Below are 21,791 nucleotides of genomic sequence, written 5' to 3'. Positions count from 1 at the left end.
CCCAAAAGCAGATCTAATTGAGTTGCCCCGGTGCTAAAAACATCTCAGTGGCTTTTAATTGCTTGAGATAAAGACAAAATCCTTGAAGAAACCTGCAAGGCTCTGTGCTGGAGGCCCTGTTCCCTGGACATCCTGGTCCACCCAGCCTCCCCTCTTGGCATAGGGCCTCCTTTCAGCCCAAATGGTGCACTCTCCCACGGGCCTTGCACTTTGCTCCCTCTGCCCCTTCCCAGCCCAGCTGACTCCCTGTGTCAGTCCTTGGCTCAAGGGCGTGACTGGCAGGTTGTGGACCTACAGTGAAGCCCTGCCTCTGGATTGTAGGGCTGTGATCTTACCAGGATGTGGCCCACCTCCCCCGGCCTGTGGGGCCTGTTCCCGTCCTGCCTTCCAGCTCTGAATCTATCTCCAGAAGACTTCTTTGACAGTTCCACTCCACCTACATGGATCTCTGTACTTTGGAAGCAACTGTGAAGAAATAAAATTGCTTCCGTGTGTGCAGTAAGTAGCAATCTAAGTGTCCAGCAGTGCGGTGCCACGGTCCTCAACTGGAGAAGGAGCCTCCTTTCCCATTTTCTACTGTGGTAATCCAGACCGACTGTTTTCCCAATTTCATGATAAGCCCTGTGGGCCACTCCCAGGCTCTACTTTTAATTCTCTCCCCAGGGGGCCACCACGCCAATCACCCCTGGACAGATGCCTCTAAAGCCACCCCTCTTCTGTGCAGTGGGATCCAGACATCTCAGCATGCTGCTCAGGAACCTCCCTGTCTGGCTTCTCTCATTTTCCCACTTGCTGTTTCCTCTCCAGGCAAATGGGCAGGGAGACTTGCTGTCTTCAATCCCACCTTCCTGCACCTGTTCACTCAGCTTTAACCTCAAGGTTCTTCTCCTCTACTTCTCCAATTTCAAACCCACCTCCAATGTAAAAAAATAAAGTAAACCTCTGGGGCCCATTATGGACAGGTATGCAGCAAATTACCTTAGTTTATATATATCCTTGAGGAATAAGCCTTAATTTCTTCATTTTGTGTATTAGAAACTGGGGCTGGGAGAGGCTGAATCACTTACCAGAGAGGGAAGTGACCACAGTGAGACTTAAAGCTCCACCCCACTCGACAGCTCTTCCCATTAGACGCTGCTGCTCCCCTGACTTGCTGCACCATCAACAGAGGCCTTCTGTGAGCTGGTCCCTGTCCTGGGTGTAGACACACAGAAGGACGAGATGCCACAGTCCCTGCCTCAGAGCTAAATGCTAGCAGGTTACACAGGATCACACAGTGGGCAACATGCCCTGCCCCAGAGAGGGCAGGGAAGCAATCTAAGACAACCCTTCCTCCCTGGGCATCTGTCCGTGGTCTTCCTCGATTATCGCTTTATGTCTTGCCCACAGGGACTACATGTTTCAAATATTCTTCTCCTTCTTAGATGACAATATCTTTGAATCTTAATCATCTAATCCATGAATTAATTGGGCCAACAAATACTTATTGCATGTTGTCTTGGTGTGGGTTCTCCCAAAGCTGACTCCAGGACCAGGGGGAGTGAGACAGGGAAGGAAAAAATAAAACATGGGTGTCCACAAGCAATATATTATTATTATAACAATTTACAGGCATCAAATCTGCCAGGGAGGGCTCTGAGGGGCTGCGGGGCTCCCAGCTGTCTCCTGCCCTTGGGGGATCCAGGATTGCTCCTGGGGCACCACCTCAGCACGGCTGCCAGAGAGGGCCCTCGGTCAGAGAGGCAGCAAGCGAGAGCCTGGTTAGACCAAGAGGATGCCGTGGGCGGCCACTGTGCAGAGGCAGGGCTGCCGTCCTCCATAGGGATGTGGCTGTGTCCTTGGACACTACAGCTGGTGAAGAAAGACAATCACCACACTGTCACAAGCACTGCTGAGGACAGGTACAAGGCTCATGAGTGGGTGAAACCTAAGTGGCTTCCATTTTCTCCAAACATTTATCTACCAGAACATGAGGTCCTGCAAAGGAAGAAGCAAAACAGGAAGTGCTCAGGTGAGTGGCCCAGGAACTTCTGGCCCCTGTCTGCCATCAACGGTGCTCTGTTGTGGGGTCCGTCCTGACCCAGGGGCAAAGAGCAGCGAGTCCAGCACATGCCTCCCATTCTTTAGGGGCAAAGTGCCTGCTGCATCTACTCTAAAATTCAGTGTGTGAAACCAAGAGGGTTACTAACAATAACAAAATGTAACAGTCTTCTCCCAGAAAGGAAACCTTAACAAGACCTTCCCTATAAGACACACACATACTGCAGATACCTGTATTACTATGTGAATTTCTGAAACGAAAATTTTAAATACTCTAATAAAACAGGAATATCCAAACATTTAGAATTTTTAAAAACCAGAAAGTTTTGAGTTAGACATATTTAGTTCCTCTCTTGATTTTTAAAAGTGTTTAAGTAAACACTGTATTTTGATTTATAGAAAAGTTACAAAGATAAAACAGTTTCCAAGATCTCAAGCCAGGTTTCCCCTAAACCGAATATCTCACATTAATAAGAGACATTTTTCACAAATGATGAACCAACATTCATATGTTATTATTAACTGAAGCTGCCACTTATTAGGATTTCCTTATTTTCTCCCTAACGCTCTCTTTCTCTCCCTGGATCCCATTCCTGACAGCCCGTCTCTGTCATCATGCCAGTTCAGGCTCTTTTGCATGGGACAGACGCGCAGACCTTGTTTTGATGACCTGGACTGTTGCGGATGGCAGGACACCTGTGGGCTTGTGTGATGGTTTACTCATGATCTCAATCCTGGGGTCTTTATTCATCTCACATCAAGGAAATGTACTTCACGTGCACCATCATACTGACCGCCTGGCTACGGTGGTGTTAGATTGCTCTCTCCCTCTTTCTGTCCCACCATCTTTGAAGGGAAGTCACCATGTGAGCCCGTACTCAGTGGGAAGAGGCAGGCCCTACCTCCTTCAGAGCACAGCTTCTATGTAAATGACTGGAGTAACTTAGTATAGGAGGGTCATATGCTCTTCATTCATTCCCAATAGCATGGACGCTGGATATCCCCTTCCCACTCTGAGTTCTGATGCTGTCCTATACTGGGCTGCCCAGTGCCCGCCCCTGCTGCTGCACCCGTGTGCAGGTGTGGGGCTCATGCCTGGTTCAGACAGCTGTGGAGTCTGCCTGGCTCTCACTGCCCAGCAGGCCCACCAGGACTGCCTGTGCCCCAGACTCAAGTCAGCCAGGCCATGAGGAACAAGGTCCTGTCACAACTGTGTCCTTCCCGTACCAGAGGGAGGGGAGGGGAGCTGGGCTCCTCCTGTGCAGACACGTGGCCTCTGGGTCACCTGGAGACGGGTGCTCCACCGTCACATCTCACATCAGTACGGTACACTGGTTACAATTAATGAACCCATAAAGTAATAATGAACAAATTATTAACAAAAGTCCCCACATTGTTTGGATTTCCTTAGTTTTCCCCTTCACGCCCCTGTCTCAGGATTCCATGTCACCACCAGCCAGGTCTCCTCGGGCTCCTCACAGCTGATGCAGCTCTCAGCCCTTTTCTGGACGGTCTGGGGAGAGCAGCGCAGGGGCTTGGAGGGTGCCCCTCGACTGGGACGTGTGCTTTTCCCATGACTAGCCTGAGGTTTAGGGAGGAGCTAGGACAGCTTTTAAATAACAAAAGCTTGACCAAACCCAGCAAAATGTTAAGTAATAATGCCTGTTGGTTTGGAATGAGGACAGGTTTTTTTTTTTTTTTAAATTATTTAAAAAATTGGTTCTTTTTAGTTATATATGACAGTAGAATCCATTTTGATATAATTTGATATTTAATAAAACTATTAGTAACAACAGAAGCATTAGAATTTTAAGTTAGGAAAATAAAATACTCTTCCTTTTTTTTTTTTTTAAACATCTTATTTTACTTACTTTCATTTACTTCTCTTTATTTTATTTTTATTGGTGCTGAGGATTGAACCCAGTGCCTCATGCATGCTAGGTGAGCGCTCTACCGCTGAGCCACAACCCCAGCCCGGCTCTTCCTTTCTTACTTTGCTTCTCCATGCTTACTATAAACTTTCTGATTAAGGGCATTACTGACATTAAGGTGAAGTCTCAAAATGCACTTGGAGGAAGAAATCATTAAAATAGAGAGTAGTCTGCAATTAAGCAGGGGGGAAACCCACCTAAAGCATTCAATAACAGGTTGTTTGGAATACATTATTAAAATTCCAGAGAAGGCAAGAAGTTCAGATTCTCAATGTTCAAAAGGTCACTGGAGTTAAGAAAGATATCATTACAATGTTTTGCTCTTGCTTTGGTTATTCTGCATGTTTTTGCACAGAAGCAGAGTTGCAGAGCTTTGCTGGCACTTGGGGCACTGGCCACACAGGAGGGACCCGATTGCAGGCTGATGTTAAATCTCACCACCTGGGAGCAGAATGCTAACTCAATGCTGTTTATTGAGGAGTTACTAGGGTAACGTATATATGAAAGGTTAACATGGGTTTTTAAAATGCCACCTCTAAGTTTAAATGCAAACAATGAAAACACTAAATGGGAATATGTGCAAGTAAGTATTTATCTTTCTAATGTGATGACAACGTGACTCCCTGACTTCTGATGAGCCATCCAGCCACACAGAGCACCCAGTCCCCTATGGTCCCCAGCACACCTCTCCAGCCTCACCTTCCTGCCACGTCTCTTAGGAATCTCATGTTCTGGCATCATATTGGCATTTCCTTTTTAAAGGAAGTACCTGAACGTCAGGAAGTTCCATTTGGGGGTGTGTTCCTGAGGCTTTTGTCTTGGCCTCTGCACACACTGCTCTCTTCCAGGTCAGCAACTCCTTGTTCTATGACACCTACCAATGTCCTCCTTAACCCTCCGTAGTAAGGAGTGTCCTCTCCAGGCATGCCCTCCTGAGACATCAGAAGGAGACCTTATTTGCAATACCAGTGTCTGCACACGTAGTGAAGGGGGAGGATCTTGAGATGAGATTGTCCTGGATTAGAGTGGGTCCTAAACCCAAAGACAAGTGTCCATCAAAGAGAAGAGTGGAGAGAGACACAGGGAAGGCCACATGAAGATAGGCAGACAGGAGTGATGCATCTACAAGGCAAGGGCACCAAGGACTGCAGCAGCCACCAAAAGTCAAGAGGCCCAGGGAACCAGCCCTGCTGGCAACCTAAGGCAGACTTCTGGTCTTTGAAACCATAAGAGAATAAATTCTGTGGTTCTAAACCACAGAAATTGTGGAAATCTGATACTGTGGCCTCAGGAAACTGATACACCTCCCGAGTCCAGTTCAAAGGCCCTTCCTCCCATTATACCTTCCTTAAAGCCCCTCACACTGGAATTAATGGCTCCAGCTCTGACGCGCCCACTAGTGCTTTGAGAGATCTGCTGCTCGAGTCTTCGCGGCCTTGTACTGGGCATGCAGGGCTGGCTCTTGACTGGGCCATCACCTCCCCTGGACAGTGAACCTGCCTTCCCCCGTCTTTAGGATCCAGGCACTCAGCGTGTCCCCATAGGAACCAGGCTAAAAAAAAGCCTACAGAACCGTATGCTACCGAAAGACATGCAGATCCAAAGTGCAGGCACAAACACGGACCTCTCTGACCTCAGAAAAATGACCAGCAACCAGGCAGGCAGGTGTAAATGATGATGGCGAGCCTGGACTAACAACCAGAAAATAAGCTGCATCGACAGTGTATGCCTTTATGAAGGTAAGACTAGGGAGGGTTTTAGTTTGTTTATTTGTTTTGGTACTAGGGATTGAACCCATGGGTGATTTACCACTTAGTTGTGTCCCCAGCAATTTTATTTTTTATTATTTTGGGACAGGGCCTCACCAAATTGCTGAGGCTGGCCTTGCACTTGAGATCCTCCTGCCTCGGCCTCCCAAATTGCTGGGATTACAGGTGTGTGCCACTGTACCTAGTTAGGAGTGTGAGAGAGAGAGAGAGAGAGTGTGTGTGTGTGTGTGTGTGTGTGTGTGTGTGTGTGTGTGTGAAATAATGCCCCTTGGAAGTGTCCCATGTGATTTTTAAAAAGTAAAATGGTTGTTTATCTAAACCTTTAACATGTTTGCAATTACCTTTTATATTAAAGCCATTTTTTCTAATTCTATCAATTATAAAAATGCAGTTGAGTAAGACAGCAGAAAAGTTTAGATAGCAGAAAATTTTAAAATGTTCACACTACCATATAGAATTTTAAAAGCCCTGCAAATACACCAAACAACTGAACAAGTTCACTATAATAATTACTATAGTCATAAATTACTTTTTCTAAGACCCATTTATGTAGAATTTTAGAAAGAATTTGAAAAACAATGTCATAAGATTCCTTGGTATTTGGGGCCCTAACTGTATAAAGATGAGGAGGACAGACTGTCATTAAAATGGATTAGTCAAGCAAAAATACTGACACATAACTGAAGAGACAGCTGCACCATGAAATGGTTTCACCTATAAGCTTTTATCACACTAAACCATGGCTCACAGGTGGACTTCAGGACCTCCTTCTCATGGATATGCTCACTGCTGATTGATCTGTTACTAGGCTGGACGTTGCCACCACCTACCCACCCAGGCTCTCTCTACCCTGGAAGCACTGGCTGCCGTGAATCAGAGACCCAGAGCAGCAGAGTGCTCCATCCCAGCTCTGAGTTCCACACAACTCTGACATCCAGCTCTGGATCTCTTGCTGCTTCTGGAAGGGGGCTGTCCCATCACCCTGCTTTTCAGATGCAGTTGATATCAATGAAAGACAAAAGACCCTTTGAACACACACCTCCTGTCCAGAAATCCCAGGAGAACAGCCCCCTCCCAAGCTGCTGGTCACTCAGGCACAGTCCATGCCAGGCCAAAGTGATCAGCAGCACCTCACTGCTAACCCGCTTGACCATGTGGCACCCCACTTGTACTGATCTGCGGTCCACCCCTAAACACACAACACAGGGACTGCTGCTCACTCTCGCCCATAAAAATCCTAGTGTGTTAAATTATTATTTTCAATTTAAAGTTGTAAAAATGGCTACAGACACCTCTCAGAATTCACCTCTGACATTCTCTACCCTTCCTTCCATGCCACACAGTACTTGACACTTGCAGTCACTTAGCATGTGTTTTCTCTCTGAGCCACCCCCAGCCCTGACATTCTATGCTTTATCTTTAAGGCTGGGAGTGGACATGTGAGTTGGAAGCCTGGGCTGGGGGCCTGGATGTGAATCTGGAGAGCAAATGAGGGCCTCTCAAAGACTAGAAGATGGGAAATGGGGCCATCTGGGTTGATACAAAATCTCCGCATACAGTTTTTGGAAATTATTATCTAAAATAGTAATAAGAGGCAAGCGGATGTTTTCTAAAAATAATACTAGAGAATAGCTAAAATTTATGGTAGAATAAGGAACTATGGTGCTCCATAGTAGATGACACTGTCACTTAGTGCACGCCAGCCCACAGCACTATTCTGAGCCTCAACAACATTAACTCAGCAAATGAACCTGAAATAACACAAAGTGGGCACAATTATTATCCCCACTTAGAGATGAAGACACTGAAACATGGTGGATCAATGACTTTCTCCAGGGTGGCACCGCACCTTTAATAGGCAGCGGGACCAGTTTTTTTCCCATTCTAGAATAGTGGTAGTGTTCAGGAACTGAGGGTGGGCGATTCATTAAATGGAGGCAGAAAGCAACGGAACAGGAAAAGCAGAGGTGGACCTCGGGGTCCTGGGGCAAGGGGTGAAGAAAAGGCCTGCAGTGTGCCCCAGCACAGGAAAACCAGGGATCAGCAGTAGATCAGGAAGTGACTGTGGGAAACTGAGGAAGTGCCCAGTGCACAGGAGTCCCACAAACACTGGCTTCCTCTATACCAGTGGCTCTGGACTGGGAATGAGTTTGTCCCTGGAGGGGACATGTGGTGACATTTGAAGTCATTTCTGTTTGCTACTTCAAGGAGATGGGGTGCATGTGGTGGGGTCTACTGTTTGCTGACCCCCACCCCACAATGCCCAGGATGGCTCTGGAACTAAGAGGAGTCTGGCCCCATGCTGAGCAGCCCTTTGCCTGTGGACCACCTCTTCCCCAGTGCCCTTCCCACTACTCAGAATGCATCCACTCTCCCAGACGCGACCCCCAGCCCTGGCCTTGGCCTCTGCTGCAAGCTCTGTCTCAGTTCTGGCAGGGGTGGCAGGCAAGGAGCAGGATGGGCAGATGGGGACACAACAGAGGGAGCTGGGGCCTGCACCTCTTCAGGGAGAGCCCTGATCCTGGCTAGGCAAAGCTCCTGTGACAGGAATTCTCTGAGGAGTGCCACATGGGGTGTGACACAGTCAGTCTGTCTGGTTGGTATGGGCCTAAGGAGGCTGAGGCCAGGGCAGGAGATGCACAGAATGAGAGAAACAGAAGGAGCCGAGCAGGCCCGGCCGCCTGCTGCAGTGCACCCCAGAGCTGCAGAAGCACCCAGCTGTTCAGCCAGCTGCTGGGATTCCCTGAAGGCTGCACAGCCTCAGCCCACTATGTGTGCTGGCAGTGCCCTCACACCATGCGACCCTCACATGGCCGGGGCAAAGGAGGCGACGCTCACTGGCTTCTGTGCAGAGAAGGCCGTTGACCGCTCTGGTCTGTGACTGCTGTGCCGCCCTGTCAGTCAACACATGGATGTCCTTGCTGGCAAATGGGTGCAGGCCAGTCAGAGTGTGGCCTAGCAGAGCTGTGGGGGCTGAGGGTCCTAAAGGACAGAGGAGGGGGCAAAGCTGCAGAAGTGGCCCCACCACAGGGAAGGCATAGCACCTCCTGTTCAGCCACCACCTGAGAGGGGCTCTGCTGGGCCAAGGCAGGCAACCAGATGGCAGAGACGTGCGCACACCCGCACGGTGCACACTTCACACCCAGCCAGCTCCCACTGCTTTGATTTACTGTGACTTAAAATTACATTTTAAGTCATATTCACTCATTATGCAGAGGTCACAGTAACAAAGTCAAACCATGTCTTAAAGAGCTGGGTATAAAAGAATAAAAGACAAATTTACACACTGACCCAAACGTCACTTAAAAAAATACACACACACAAACCTGACATACTCCCAATCCCTACAACTTTAACTTGACATACTTAGATTTCATTGTAATTTCACAAAGAAAAATATTATCAATATGTTAGTCATTCAAAAATCTAAATTTTAAGGGGCTGAGCTGTAGCTCTGGGGTGCCTAGCATGACAAGGTACTGGGTTTGATCTCTGGCACCATGAAAAAACAAACTCTGACTTTCATTTTTTATTCAACATTTAGAAACACAAGTTTACTATATTCATAGTATTTTTTTCTTTTGGAAAAAACTGTAAATATTTGAGCACAAAATAAGCAAAAAATGGGAAAAGTATACGGAAAAGCCTCTTGTGCTTAGAAACTTGAACATTACTGAAGGCAAATCTTAAATTCAACTTTATAGCACTTTTAACGTAGCAGAACAAATGAAGTCCACCTGTGTTTTCCTCCTTTCCCTGATGTGTGTGTGTGTGTGTGGGGGGGGTTCACACGTGTGGAGATAAGAGTATACACTGCCAAGAGAATGCGGATGCTCTTTTAAGCACAGTGCGGGGGGGGGAATAACTACTAGGAAAGAAGGAAACAATGGTCAAGATCAAGGCAAACATTTTACTCAGTTACACAGCTCAAAATGAACTGCAATAAATGCCTGAGGAATGTCACAAAGTTGTGACCTTGAAATTATATGAGGCTCCCATCACGGCTTTAAGATGGCTTGTGTTTGATTCTAGGAACTAACTAGAATACTTACCACTGTCCTCTGTTTAGGACAACAACCCAATCACTAGGCTGAAGCAATGGTGAGGGTCCAGGTTGGTTCCCAGGTATCAAGTCTCCTACAGTTGTGGAGCAGAACAGGAGGTACCTGGCAGCCAGGATACAGGGCCACCCAGCTGCCGCCATCAGCAGCTTAGTTAGATGCTTCCCTCTCTCCCTGGCCTATTGGGGAGCTTTAAAAATGAGGGTGTGTAGAACCTCCCCAGTGCTCCCTCAGGACCTTCTGGGATGACTCTCCTCACTGTCGTGACCCCTCTGTGCAGTCTTAGTGTAGGGAAGGGCTTCTGTGCCTGCAGAATAAGCTTTGCCTGGCCACACGCGTTAGGCTTTCCATGCAGTGCTGGGCTCAGTTTGTTAAAGCCACTTGGGAATTTTACCCACACTCCAATGTAGGATCCATGGCCTGTTTTCTTCTTTGTGTGTTGTCTCCCTCTAATTTTGACTTAGGACCAACCTAGTCTCGTAGAATGCCTGTCCTTTCAGGTTCTAAAATAATTTAAACAATCAAGGGATTAGTTAGTTTTGAAGGTTTCATGGAGTTCACCTGCAAATAAGAAGAGTATAATGTCTCTTTGTCAGGGAAAGAGGAAGCATGAATCCTTGTCATTTTTTTTTTTAAAGAGAGAGTTTATGGATATACCATTTACATCTCATGTGCTAGGCAAGCACTCTACCACTGAGCCACAACCCCAGCCCCCTTGTAATATTTTTAAAAAGATCTCCATTGATAGTTAAGAAGCTTCTTATTTCTGATGCTTTGATTTTCACTCATTTTTTTTTCTTGAATAGACTTGACAAAGGTTTATCATATTATTGTCTTCTCCAGGAACTAAGCTTTGTTATTACTGACAAGACTGCTTTTATAGTTTTTTTGTTGTTTTTAAAAATTTTTTTGTAGTTGTAGATGAACAGCATGCCTTTATTTTGTTTATTTTTATGTGGTGCTAAGGATCGAACTCAGTGCCTCACACATGTGACACAAGTGCTCTGCCACTGAACCCCAGCCCCAGCCCTACTTTTATGTTTGATTTCTGTCATTTCAGTAGGTTTTAGGAGAAGAGAGAAGAATGTATTTGGCACACCATCTGAGGGTGGCAGATGGACTTAGTCAATTCAGGTGAATTCAAGACAGGTCCCCTGCCCAAGTCCCCACAAGTGTTCTCTGCAGTTTGACTTTATGACGAAAGGCTACTCTAACTCCAACTCAAACATGACAGTTGGCCAGAGCTCAAACACGCCCATGAAAGTGCACACGTCTCTGGAGGTCAGCAGCAATTTTCCTGTCGTGGGTCCTCTGCTGTCTCTAAGATGGTGTGTCACTGTTCCTATAAGAGGCATGCACGCTATCTAGAATTACCATCTTGAAACAAAATGCGGAGAAACCAGCTGCAGGGTCATTACAATAGGGCACCCAGAGCAGAAGCCTCTGTGGGCTTGTAGGTCTCAGGGTGTCTCCTCAGTGCACAGCCAGTGGGGACCAGTAAGGATTGCCAGTTCAGGTGGGAGACGGGGTGGGAGAGGAGCAGGGGCACCTTTAGCCCAAACCTATACCAAAACTGTAACCACCTCCCTCATGACCTTGAGCAAATTACTCCTGGAGAGAGAAAAACAAACTGCCTGCCTACTACCCTGCTCTCTCCCCAGTCAACATGAACACCATGACGAAACAGGAGGGAGTCGCCCTGCACCAAGCCCTTGTGGCTCTTCCATCTGCGCGGACACAACTGGGGGTCCCCTAATTCAGTTCACCTCTCCCCTGCAGTATCCGATCCCATAGCTGGAGGGCTCCATCCTCAAGGCTACTCCCCTTCACAGGCCCGTCACAGTCCAGGCCTCTGACCAGCTATAAATTGGGGTTCCCCTCCTTGGGTTATGTTAATTTGTTCAAGAGGCTTGGGGAAGCATTTAGGAGGTTGATTACAAAGGGCACAGGTGAAGGCACAGGAGTGAGAAGGCCGTGGGGCTTCCTTGGCCTCTCCACACCCCCAAGACTCCTCCATGCGTTCAGTCAAAAGTCCTACCCTCCAGGCCTGCCTGGGTCTTTCCAGTGACCAGCTCCTATCCTGGGGCCACGAGGGGGGTTATGGGTGGGGGGCAGCCAGCAGTGCATCATTAGCAACTGAAAAGGCCCTCATCACTTTGAAGAGTCCAAGGATTTCAAGAGTTGTAAGTCAGGAAACTTGAGGCCAGACCAAACTTGTATTTCCCGACATTACATTAGTAACACGGCTAACGCATCCTTCCTGAGGAGAGCGGGCCTCCAAAGGCCAAGCACAAATGCTGTTCCACCTGGGAAAGGGGGAGGGTGACAGCAGAGATGAAGAGCCATCCAGGAGGACACCTTGTTTGCTGGATGCCTCTCGGGCTGTACCCACAGTTCCTGCTTGTGGGGGATGGACCACGTATCAGGCACTTAGGTGAATGCTGTGTTCATATTATGGAGTGCACAGAGTCCTAGAAGCCACATATTACTGTTATCTCCAAGTTACACATGAAGAGACTAAACCTTGAAATAACTGCCTAAGGTCCCGTAGCTATTGCGGAGAAGAAATGGGACTCCAACCTGGGTTGACCCGCACTCCTAATTCCTATGGCACCAGTTCCATACGCATTTAAGAGGGGGCAAGTTAGGCCTCAAAGTGGGGGAAGCACAAACACAGGGCCCAAGTGACAAGTAAGAAGGGGTGCTGTGCTTTTTGGGCACACAGGGGGGCCATCAAACCTTCCATTTCAAAGAAAACTTAGCATATGACCTATCAAATAATTCCTTGTTAGCAACTTACTTTTGATATTCACAAATGGCCAAGTGTGACCTGAAATGAAATGAATCTGCTGGCACAACGTGCAGGAACCCCGGGAAGTCACCTGGAGTCAGCCTGTGGAAAGCACCCACAGGGGGCCACAGGCAGCAGCTCGCTGAACGGGTTAAACTAACACGACACGGCCGGAAGTCCCCCAGGTCAGCTCCCTCCTTTTATATCAGGGCTCAGTCAGACTTTCCCTCGCATCATCACAGGGTCACTGCCCGAAGAAAGGTCTGGAGCATGTTCCCCTGCATGAGCGGCCTGAGTGTCCAGTTACTGCCCGTGGCACCTTCTGACTTCACAGCTGGTGGAGACGCCTTGGCACCTCTTGGGGACACCTGGGGAGCTCACTGCCCCCATTTCTCTACTCTGTCACTGCCCTTGGTCAGCCACCATCTGTGTGGCCAGGAGAGCCCTCTGACTTCCACAGCGCCTTGTTTCTTTAAAAGAAACAACACGACCCACCCAAGTACGCAAAGCCCATGTGCTGGCATGAAGTTAAAGCCCCAGGACACAGGGTGCCCGGTGTGGTAGATACTACAGAAAGCCAAGTCCTATCAGCACAGCATCTTCAGGACCTGCCACACTGAGCAGCCCACGTCCATACTCCCAGAGCTTGTGATGTAAGGGCAAAGACATACAAACCAACCGCTTTCTCCTCAACAGCATGCTGCAATTGCTGGTGAGGGGGATCCTGAGATACCATGGGAGGTACCACTGGGGCTGGCGGGGCTTCCTTGAAGAAGTGACATAACCCAAGAGAGGGAGGAACAATCCAGGAGAGGGAATAGCCCATGCAAAGTCCAGAGGCCTAGAGGGACCAGACAATCGGCAGTTGGAGGCCATTAAGAAACTTCAGGAGTGTGGGAGGGAAGCAAGAAAAGAGTCTGGGAGCAGGAGAGAAGAAGCACAAGAAGGAACAAACAGGGCACGCTAGAACCCTGAATTCCAGCCTGAAATCTGGACTCTCCCTAGGCCTGGAGACAGGAAAGTGACAAGTCTCATACTGTTTTTTAAAAGAACACCTAAATGCAGCTTGGGAAACTAATAAGGAGGCAGGGTTGGAGAGTTCTAGAAAGATGAGGACACTAGGCTGAGAGCAAAGGAGGCAGGTACTTAGAGGATGTGGGTCGGGGAGAGCCAGAGCAACACATTCATGTTCAAAAGCTGGATGGGGCTGGGTGCAGCTCAGGGGCAGAGCACAGGCCTAGCTTGTATGAGACCCTGGATTCAACCCCCAGTACTGGAAAAACAAAAACCCAAAACAACTGGGTGTAGGTGGTACCACTCACTGAATCAGACTGGTGAAAGAAGGAAGGAAGGAAGAAAAAAAAGAAGAGGAGGGGAGGGAAGGGGGACTAGATCAGAGAGGTGATGAAACAGTCGACAGAGAGGCCCTGCACAGCTAGACAGAGGTCTGGCTGCACATCTGCAAGGGCATCCTCTGTTACTTAAGGCATCATGGAAGCAAAATCCACCCAATGAAGACACCAGGCAGCAAGCATCATGGCAGTCAGAGCCACGGGAGGGAACACGACTGTCCGGGGTGAGGACAGAAACAAGAGGGAAGCAGGCCTAGGACAGAGGCACGGGAGGCCAGAATCAAATGCCTGAGAAGGAAGGTAACCGAGTGAATGTCAATGACACCACATGGTGTTACTGAAAGAGAAAGGAAAAGCACGAGCCACGGAGGAAATAAACAGCCAGACGCAGGGAGGCACCAGGAGCGCGGGCACAGAAGTTAAGGCTGTGCCTGGAGGAGAGAGCTGAGGGCATCTCCGCTGACCCAGAGCTCAGAGGAAGACGCGGGCTGACAGATGCCCCCTGGATTTTGGGAAGGGGAAGCTGCAGGAACGCTGAAGGGTTGATGGAGTAGTAGCAACGAGCTGAAGAACAATAGGTAGTGAAAAACGGAAGAGGGTCTCTGAGGGTGTCTTTTGGGGCCCCTGGGAGTCACCCTGAGCTCTCCCAGCCCTGGAGGCTGCCTGTGGCCCCTTCCTGGACCTTGAAGGATCGCTCTGTGCGTCATGCACCCTGGTTCAGGCTGAGCAGCTGAAAACTGGCTGCCCACCTTCCCAGCAGCCACCTGGGGTAAGACATGTCACCTCTTACCTTCTTAATTTCCTCCTCTCTAAGTTGGGGATGATAAAAGATGTTTACCTCTTAGGGTCGACCTGGGGAAGCCATAAGCACAGGGCTTGGAACAAGGTCACAGCATATGGCAGCCACTACTACGATCAGAAAAAAGGGATATGAAAATTCCCCCAGCTATCCAGTAAACTCCAAATGCTCCATGGAATCACCAGCTTTCCCTCTTAAAGTTCACAGGTAAAACTAAAAATTGCAGCAATCACCTCTCAGGCCTGGGATTCTGGTCCGTGGGCTGGTGTGGTTAGAGCTGGGTGGTGACAGGGTCAAGAGGCAGATTTCCAATGTGCCTATCAGGAAGTCAGGAAAGTGCTTAGGGGGAGGGTCATGCAGCACTAGAGAGATGACTGGAGGTGCTGCCCTGGTTTCTGATGACCTCCCAGTCGGTTCCAGGCACCCAGGAAGCCTGGTGACAACTCTACTTTCAGAGAGCCTCAAGCCTTCCTGTGCATCTTCCTTTCTGTTTAAATCAGTCAGGGCCCCTTTCAGGCAATAAAGCCTCCTCCTGTCAGTCTATCATAGTCCACACTCTGTGCTGCTGAGAATCCCTGACATTGGTGGCTGGAGAATCCAAACAGCATGGCTTCTATGACTGGCAAGGGTCTCCTGGCTGGGTCACAAAATGGTAGAGGGAATCACAAAGTAGCTAGTGTGAGTGGGGACTTATGGCAAGAAAGAAATAAGAGTGGGGAAGGGCCAGGCGCACTGCTTTATAGCCACTCACTCTGGAGAGAACTGACCCAGACCCGTTAGACCCGCATGATTCCTTCCCAGGGTGGGCCCATGGCCTAATCACCCTTCACTAGCCCACCTCCTAGAGATCCACCGCCTCTCAGTACTGCCACACTGGGGACCTAAGCTTCCAGCCCATACACCTTTGGGAGACAAACTACATCCAAACCACAGCAGAGTCTCACTGGGGCCAACATAGCACTGAATGTTAAGCCAGGTCCCAACTCTGGAGATGCTAAAATGTGTACCTAAAATTCTATGAAATAAGTCAACATGTTACATATGGGCCAGCTAGACAGGAAAAAAAATTAACTATAGATTTTTTCATAAAATTATAATTACTAAAAGTCAAGAGTCAACCTATGTCTTGCTGGAGACCAGCTACAAACTCAGAGGGGAATGGAAGGATAGCCTTCCAATGCTACCTGTCACTTAGATATCCTTACCACCAGGGGTCAGTACCCCCCACACCAGAGTTGGTGAACTTGCAGGCTGACTCAGTTGGGCCTCAGGGAGGAGCACTCTGGAAAGCTGTGACAGGGATCATTCTGTATCCTGCCCCTATGCCTCCCCCAGAAAAGCAGCTCTCCCTGGAACAAGGCAAAGCTGTTTCTCAACCTTTTCTTCATTATCCTCCCTGAGCGCTTCATACATTTCCCCTTCACCTGTCCTACTCCATGAAATTTTAATTCCACACCCACACTGTGTCTGCTCCAGCACTGGAGACCCCTGATGTATCTAAGGTGTCTTGTTCCCACCAAGAAATACCCTTTGCTTACTCCAGGCTATCATCCTCCCAGGTGGGGATGAATGAGTTAGGAATGAACCATTTTTTTTGTTGTTGTTTGTTCCTTTATATAGATGGCTGCTGTTTGTTCAAGGGACCTATTTTCAAGTTAGAAGAAAGAGATTACAAAGTGCCAGCCCCTTGTTTTGAGGAGAAAACCCATGATAACAATAATAATAAAACAAATCCTCAAGAGACTTTATGGGTTGTCCAAGGAAATAGGACCACTTTACTACACAGCTGGGCCTAAACTCCAAGATTCCTGACTGGAAAATACTACTTTGCCTCCTGCACAAAGTGGCTCCTATTCTTCCTATTTGTGAATATTGTGGACAAGTTGGCCAACCTTGCTATGTAGCAAGTGAGTGTGGAGATGAGGCCTGAGAAGATTCTGCTTTGTACAATGCTCTGCAGGATTCGAATGGTGAGGATAGAATGAGAGGGTGGGGGGAAGTCAGTGGCAGATGATGAGGGAGGTGAAGGCCAGTGGGCAAGAGACCCTTGGCTATGGAGCTATTAAAACCAGGGCAGCCAGCTACCATACACCTGAAAGGACCACAGCTCCTCCGACAGCCAGATGTCAGGAGGGAAGCCAGGAGCAGACACAAGAGTCCAGAGGAGGCTGTGGAATTTGAGAAGAGAGCTGGAGTAGGCTTATGAATCAGGAATCAAATGTCTGGATGATGCTCCACTTCCAAAGCCCGCGTGGGCTGTGATCCAGTGCTTGCAAAGTGCTTTGTGTTTGGTCCTGGCCAGTACATAAGTTTACTACAGTTAATATTGAGAAGCACAGACAAGATGTAACTGGTATCATAAATTAAACAACTCAAAAAAGCAGACCCATAATGCGACTGCCATGGACAAGACATCGTCTTCATCACCTTTCAGATACAGAATTATCTAATCCTTCCAACGTCCCACAAGGCCATCAGGGGACCCCAGAAATACTGCTGAGCACCTGCTGCATGCCAGCCCAAACAGCAGGCACTGGGAGGACAGACGAGAGGGAGGGGTAGATGGTATTTGGGAAGGGGGGGCCTCAGAGAGAAGGTATGATCTTGGTTGAGCCTTGAAGCCCTGGTAAGATTGACATGCAGGAAGGGTGACACCCTATGGTCCAGACAGCGAGGGGCACATGGAGCAGGGCTCTGGCACACTAGGCCTGAGGGCCAAATCTGGCCCTCTATGGTAAATGAAGTTCTACTTGGAACACAGCCCTGCCACTGAGTTCAGCCTTGGCCTGCTTTCTGCCTTCTAGCTGCAAGGGCAAGCTAAGAAGTTATGACAGAGATGGAGACCACATCACCCACAAGGCTCAAATATTCACTCTCAGGCCCTTTGCAGAACCACGGAAAACTGGACCTAGAGCCTTGGCCCTCAAAGAGAAATCTGTAACCAGTCCCAGCGTTATCATCTGGGACTTGGCAGAAATGCAGAGTCTTGGGTCCCATCCAGACCTGGAGAACTGGGATTTATTTACTTTTTTAAAAAGAAAATCTCTTGACAATTTTTCATAGAAAAGAAACTGAGAAAGTCCATGCTTGACCCATGTACAGATGCAAAGTGGTGAAGATTTACTGAATAGAAGAGAGACCATCAAAACCATACTCTACAAATGTCCCTCCTTCTCATAACAGTGATCACACTGTCAGAGAGCTGACAGGGGATGGGGGTGGCTCATGTCAGAACCCAGGCAAAAGATAGCTTAAACTATGTGGGCAGCCCCACTATGCTCCAGCCTTTTCTTTCTTTCCAACTTCACTAGTGCCTCCAAAAGTGCTTCTAATAGCTAGAATATGAGTTATAACATTTTAGGAAGTGGAAAAATACTTGGTAACAAGACTATTAGTAGTCATGTGCTTCCATGTATAACAAATGTATCGGAGTCAAAGTCATGCCTACAGAAGTCAATGCATAAATTAAGATATTAACCAGATAACAAGGAAGTGCACAGATGAACCAAGGAGCTATTCAACAGCTACCTACTGTGCAGGCTGCTAACACATCCTTTGTCTTAAGCTGCGGATAATGCTCAGTGGTAGAGCGAATACCTAGTATACACGAGGCCCAGCACTATTCAACAACAAAAAAGAGGTAATGTCTTACTGTTAGAACTTCTCCTTCCCTCAAATGTGTGACTATGCTTGATATTCAGATTTTTGGAAATATGGATGAATAAGCAAATGTGAAGTTTCAAAGAAACAAAGCAGCGTTCTGAAGTACCACGCCAACACCATTCTCTTCTCCAGCTCGGCCGACAGCTTCCAAGTAATTGTTTAATATTCTGCCTCCTTAAAAATCTAGAAAAGTTTGACAGAGTTATTTGTGGGATTCAGCATGCTTTAAAGTAATGACGACAATTTAGATAAAAATAGATGGGTGAAAAGGGGACATTCCCCTTCTTAGATGCTTAGATTTAATACTTTACATTAGTTATACTAGCAGAAACAATGCAAAGAAGACTGTATATCTGCTTTGAGACAGGAAACATAATTCAATGAATAAATCTCAAGGAATTTGAGATCTCCCCCCCCCACACACCAAATCCATCTTGAGAAGATTCATTAATAAAAGCCTTAAAAAGTCTTATGAGTAACCACTTACAGTGGTTAATGTCGCTTAATCAATAATAGTAAATAATATCTACAAAGTGCTTACTATGAGTTTACACTGTACTAAATACCATGATACTGATGGTCTCATTTAATCCTCAAAACACCCTGACAAGAGCCCCATTTTATAAATGAGGAAACTAAGGCATAGAGAGGTTAGGTAACTTGTCCAAGGTCACGAAGTCAAATAAGAGGGGGAGGTGAGACTCTAAGTCAGGCCTGGGTTCTTAAACATATTAAGATTCCTCTCTAACAGAGACTGCTCTCCAGGATCCTCCTGCCTCCATGTTAATCTGCAAACATTTTAAATGCAATAGACTCTCATTGTTACTAATATCAGAGACAAAGAAAATCTCTAAGATTTTGACAGTCTTAATGGAAGAGCACACCATATCACCCTGTGGAAACTGGCCAAAATGTGCCCTGCAATACAATAACAGGGAAGAAAAGTGAGATGCAATAGCACTGACACTAGCTTATCTTTCAGTAGAATAAAATACAAATTAAGTCCAGTAAAATTCCAAGACATATTATTTGTTAATAAACATGGAGGAGGGCTTTCAATGAAAATTACTATGGACGCATTATCTTCTGGCCAACATGTTTGTGAGATGCTGCAGTGAATCCACAACAGGCACCGGCCTAATGCTACCGGGTTAGTACTCCCGAGTTGGCCGTGCATGCTTATTTAAGTAATTGCCTGACTAAATGAACAGGGGTATTAAAGTAAAGTTGGCACAAGGGACAGCATCCACATGGCACATTCTTTGTTTCCGGGGCTTTATGCTACCAATGCTCCTGGAAAAAAGAGAAGTCACTAAGTAAATAACAGAAATACACGAGGTAGCGTGAAGGCCTTTAAAAATCTTCGAATTGACAAGCATCTTATGTAAAGTTCCTTTTCAACTTTGGGCTCATCGGATCCCATTTTAATATTAATTTTGCCAACGAACAAGTTCATCTCGTCAAACGTTAACAGTCTCAAAATAAGATCCAGGTTATTTACCTGTAAGAAGAGACAAGAAGAAAATAGGGCAGGAAGAAGAAGAGCCGGGTGAGAGGAGCGGCGACAGAATGACAGGGAGAGCGAGGGTCGCCCTTGCTCCAGCCCGCGGCGCCCGGGTCTTCCCATTCAACTTTCCCGTCGAGCAGAAGCCGGACACGCCCTGCGAGGAGGAGGGCGCCGGCGGGTCCCGGGCCGGCCCACGCCCCACGCCGGGGCCCCGCGCCCGGGGACGTGCAGGCGCGGGGCTGCATGACACCTTGCTCGCGCCCGGCCGCGCGGAGGACAAAAGGGCCGCCCCAGGGCGCCGGCGGCCGCTCCCGCGGAGCCGGGCTGCGACCCCCGCGGCGCGGGCCGCCCGGCCGCCCACGACCCGCCGCTCCGGGGCGGCGGCGGGCGCCGGGCCGAGGCCCGGGGCCGCGGGGCGGCGGCGGGCGCGCACTCACCTTCTTCCTCGAACTCCAGCTTCTCCAGCATGCCGGCTTCCGCGGGTCCCGGGGCCGCCGCCAGCGCCGCCTGAGGGGGAGGAGGAGGACAGCGATCAGCATGGGCCGCGGCGCTCGTCCCCGGCCGGCGGGCTCGCGGCCGGCCGAGCGCTCGGGCCTCGCTCCGCCGCGCCGGGGGCGGGGCCTGCGGGCCGGGGCGGGGCGGGCGCGGGCCCCCGCCCGAGGCGCAGGTGGGCCGCCCCGCGCGGCGCCGCTCCCCCCCGCCGTTGGTACGGCCCGCGGGAGGACGCGTGGGAAGGGGAGCCGCGCCGCGCCGCGCCGCGCCGAGCGGGCGCGCCCTGCGCACTCCGCGGGAGGGGCCGCGCCGCCCCCCCGCCCCGCGCCGCCCCGCGCGCCCCCGCCCCCGTCCCCGCGGCCCGCGCGGGGCAGGTGAGACCTGCGCAGGTGTGGACCGGCCGGCCCGGGGCGGGGCGACGGCGGGACCCGCGGGCCTGGCGGCAGGACCGCGGGAAGGGATGGGGCCGCTCGCCGTGGCGCCGTTTCTGGCTTTCCTTTTCGTCTTTGAAATTCTGGATGTAACTGCCTGTCCCCGGGCCCCTTAAAAGGAAACGGTTCCCTGGTTACACAGATTGTAGATGCACTTTGCTGCGGTCGGGTTTTTTTTTTTTTTTTTTTTTTTTTGCCCCCTGGACCAGGAACTCTTGATTTGCTTCCTCCCTTCACACCCATTCTCTTCTGTCTGGGGGAGCTGCTGCCAGAAGTTCACACAATCTAAATCTGGCCCTGGCCACTTCTGGGTCTGGGTATCTGAGCCTCTCCTATCGCCAGCTCAGGTTGGCAGGTGGCGGGGCTGGCAGCTGCCGGCCGCCTAGAGGAGCAGCACAGGCCGGGGAGGGGCCTGGGCTTCTGCCTAACAGCCGGCGTCTGTCTGCTCCGTGGACCGACCGGGGCCTTAGCCCGCTGCAGAACGCAAGGGCCCTGCTAAGGATGTCGGCCCCGTTTGCACCTGATTAGGACAGCAAATAACCCTAACCTCTCGAAAGGAACTTGTCCTGTCATTCTTGCAAGCCTAGCCCGAAGCAGGAAGTACTGACACCTCTTTGCCCTTTCTTGTTTTGTTACCTCAGTTGGGCCAATCCTTAACCTTAAACTTCCCCTTTAAAACAGTGTTTTTAAAGGAGGGGTGGGGGAGATAGAACTGATTTTGTAAGACGATGTGTGGTAAGAATGTACAGCTTATGTCATGTTTCACCCCGAAAGACAGACTGCTTTCCAGAGCAAGGCAAGGATGTCTGCTGGCACGAATCTTATTCAACCTAGTGCTGAAAGCTCTACACTGCAATAACACAAGAAAAGGGAATAAAAGGCATACAGATTGGAAAGAAAGAAAGAAAACCATGAAAATAACATTGTCATCTACATAGAAAATCCCAAGAAATCT

The 21,791-nt window shown here is 49.0% G+C and overlaps 1 protein-coding gene across 5 annotated transcripts in view; it reads right to left on the bottom strand.

Annotated features, from left to right (window-relative positions):
- The window catches only part of Prkag2 (protein kinase AMP-activated non-catalytic subunit gamma 2), a 263,776-nt gene that overhangs the window by 34,566 nt on the left and 207,419 nt on the right, over positions 1 to 21,791 (bottom strand). For 4 of the 5 annotated variants that reach the window (XM_026413849.2, XM_026413848.2, XM_026413850.2 and 1 more), the window contains one exon: positions 20,351 to 20,420. In XM_026413849.2, coding sequence (XP_026269634.2) covers positions 20,351 to 20,420 — 70 coding nt within the window. Of the gene's footprint in view, positions 1 to 20,350; positions 20,506 to 21,791 lie in introns of those variants that run through there. The other variant, XM_026413852.2, reaches the window with a different exon arrangement.

Source organism: Urocitellus parryii, chromosome 3 (genome assembly GCF_045843805.1).
Source record: "Urocitellus parryii isolate mUroPar1 chromosome 3, mUroPar1.hap1, whole genome shotgun sequence".
Lineage (NCBI taxonomy): Eukaryota > Metazoa > Chordata > Mammalia > Rodentia > Sciuridae > Urocitellus > Urocitellus parryii.
This window is presented reverse-complemented; position numbering and strand designations above follow the sequence as displayed.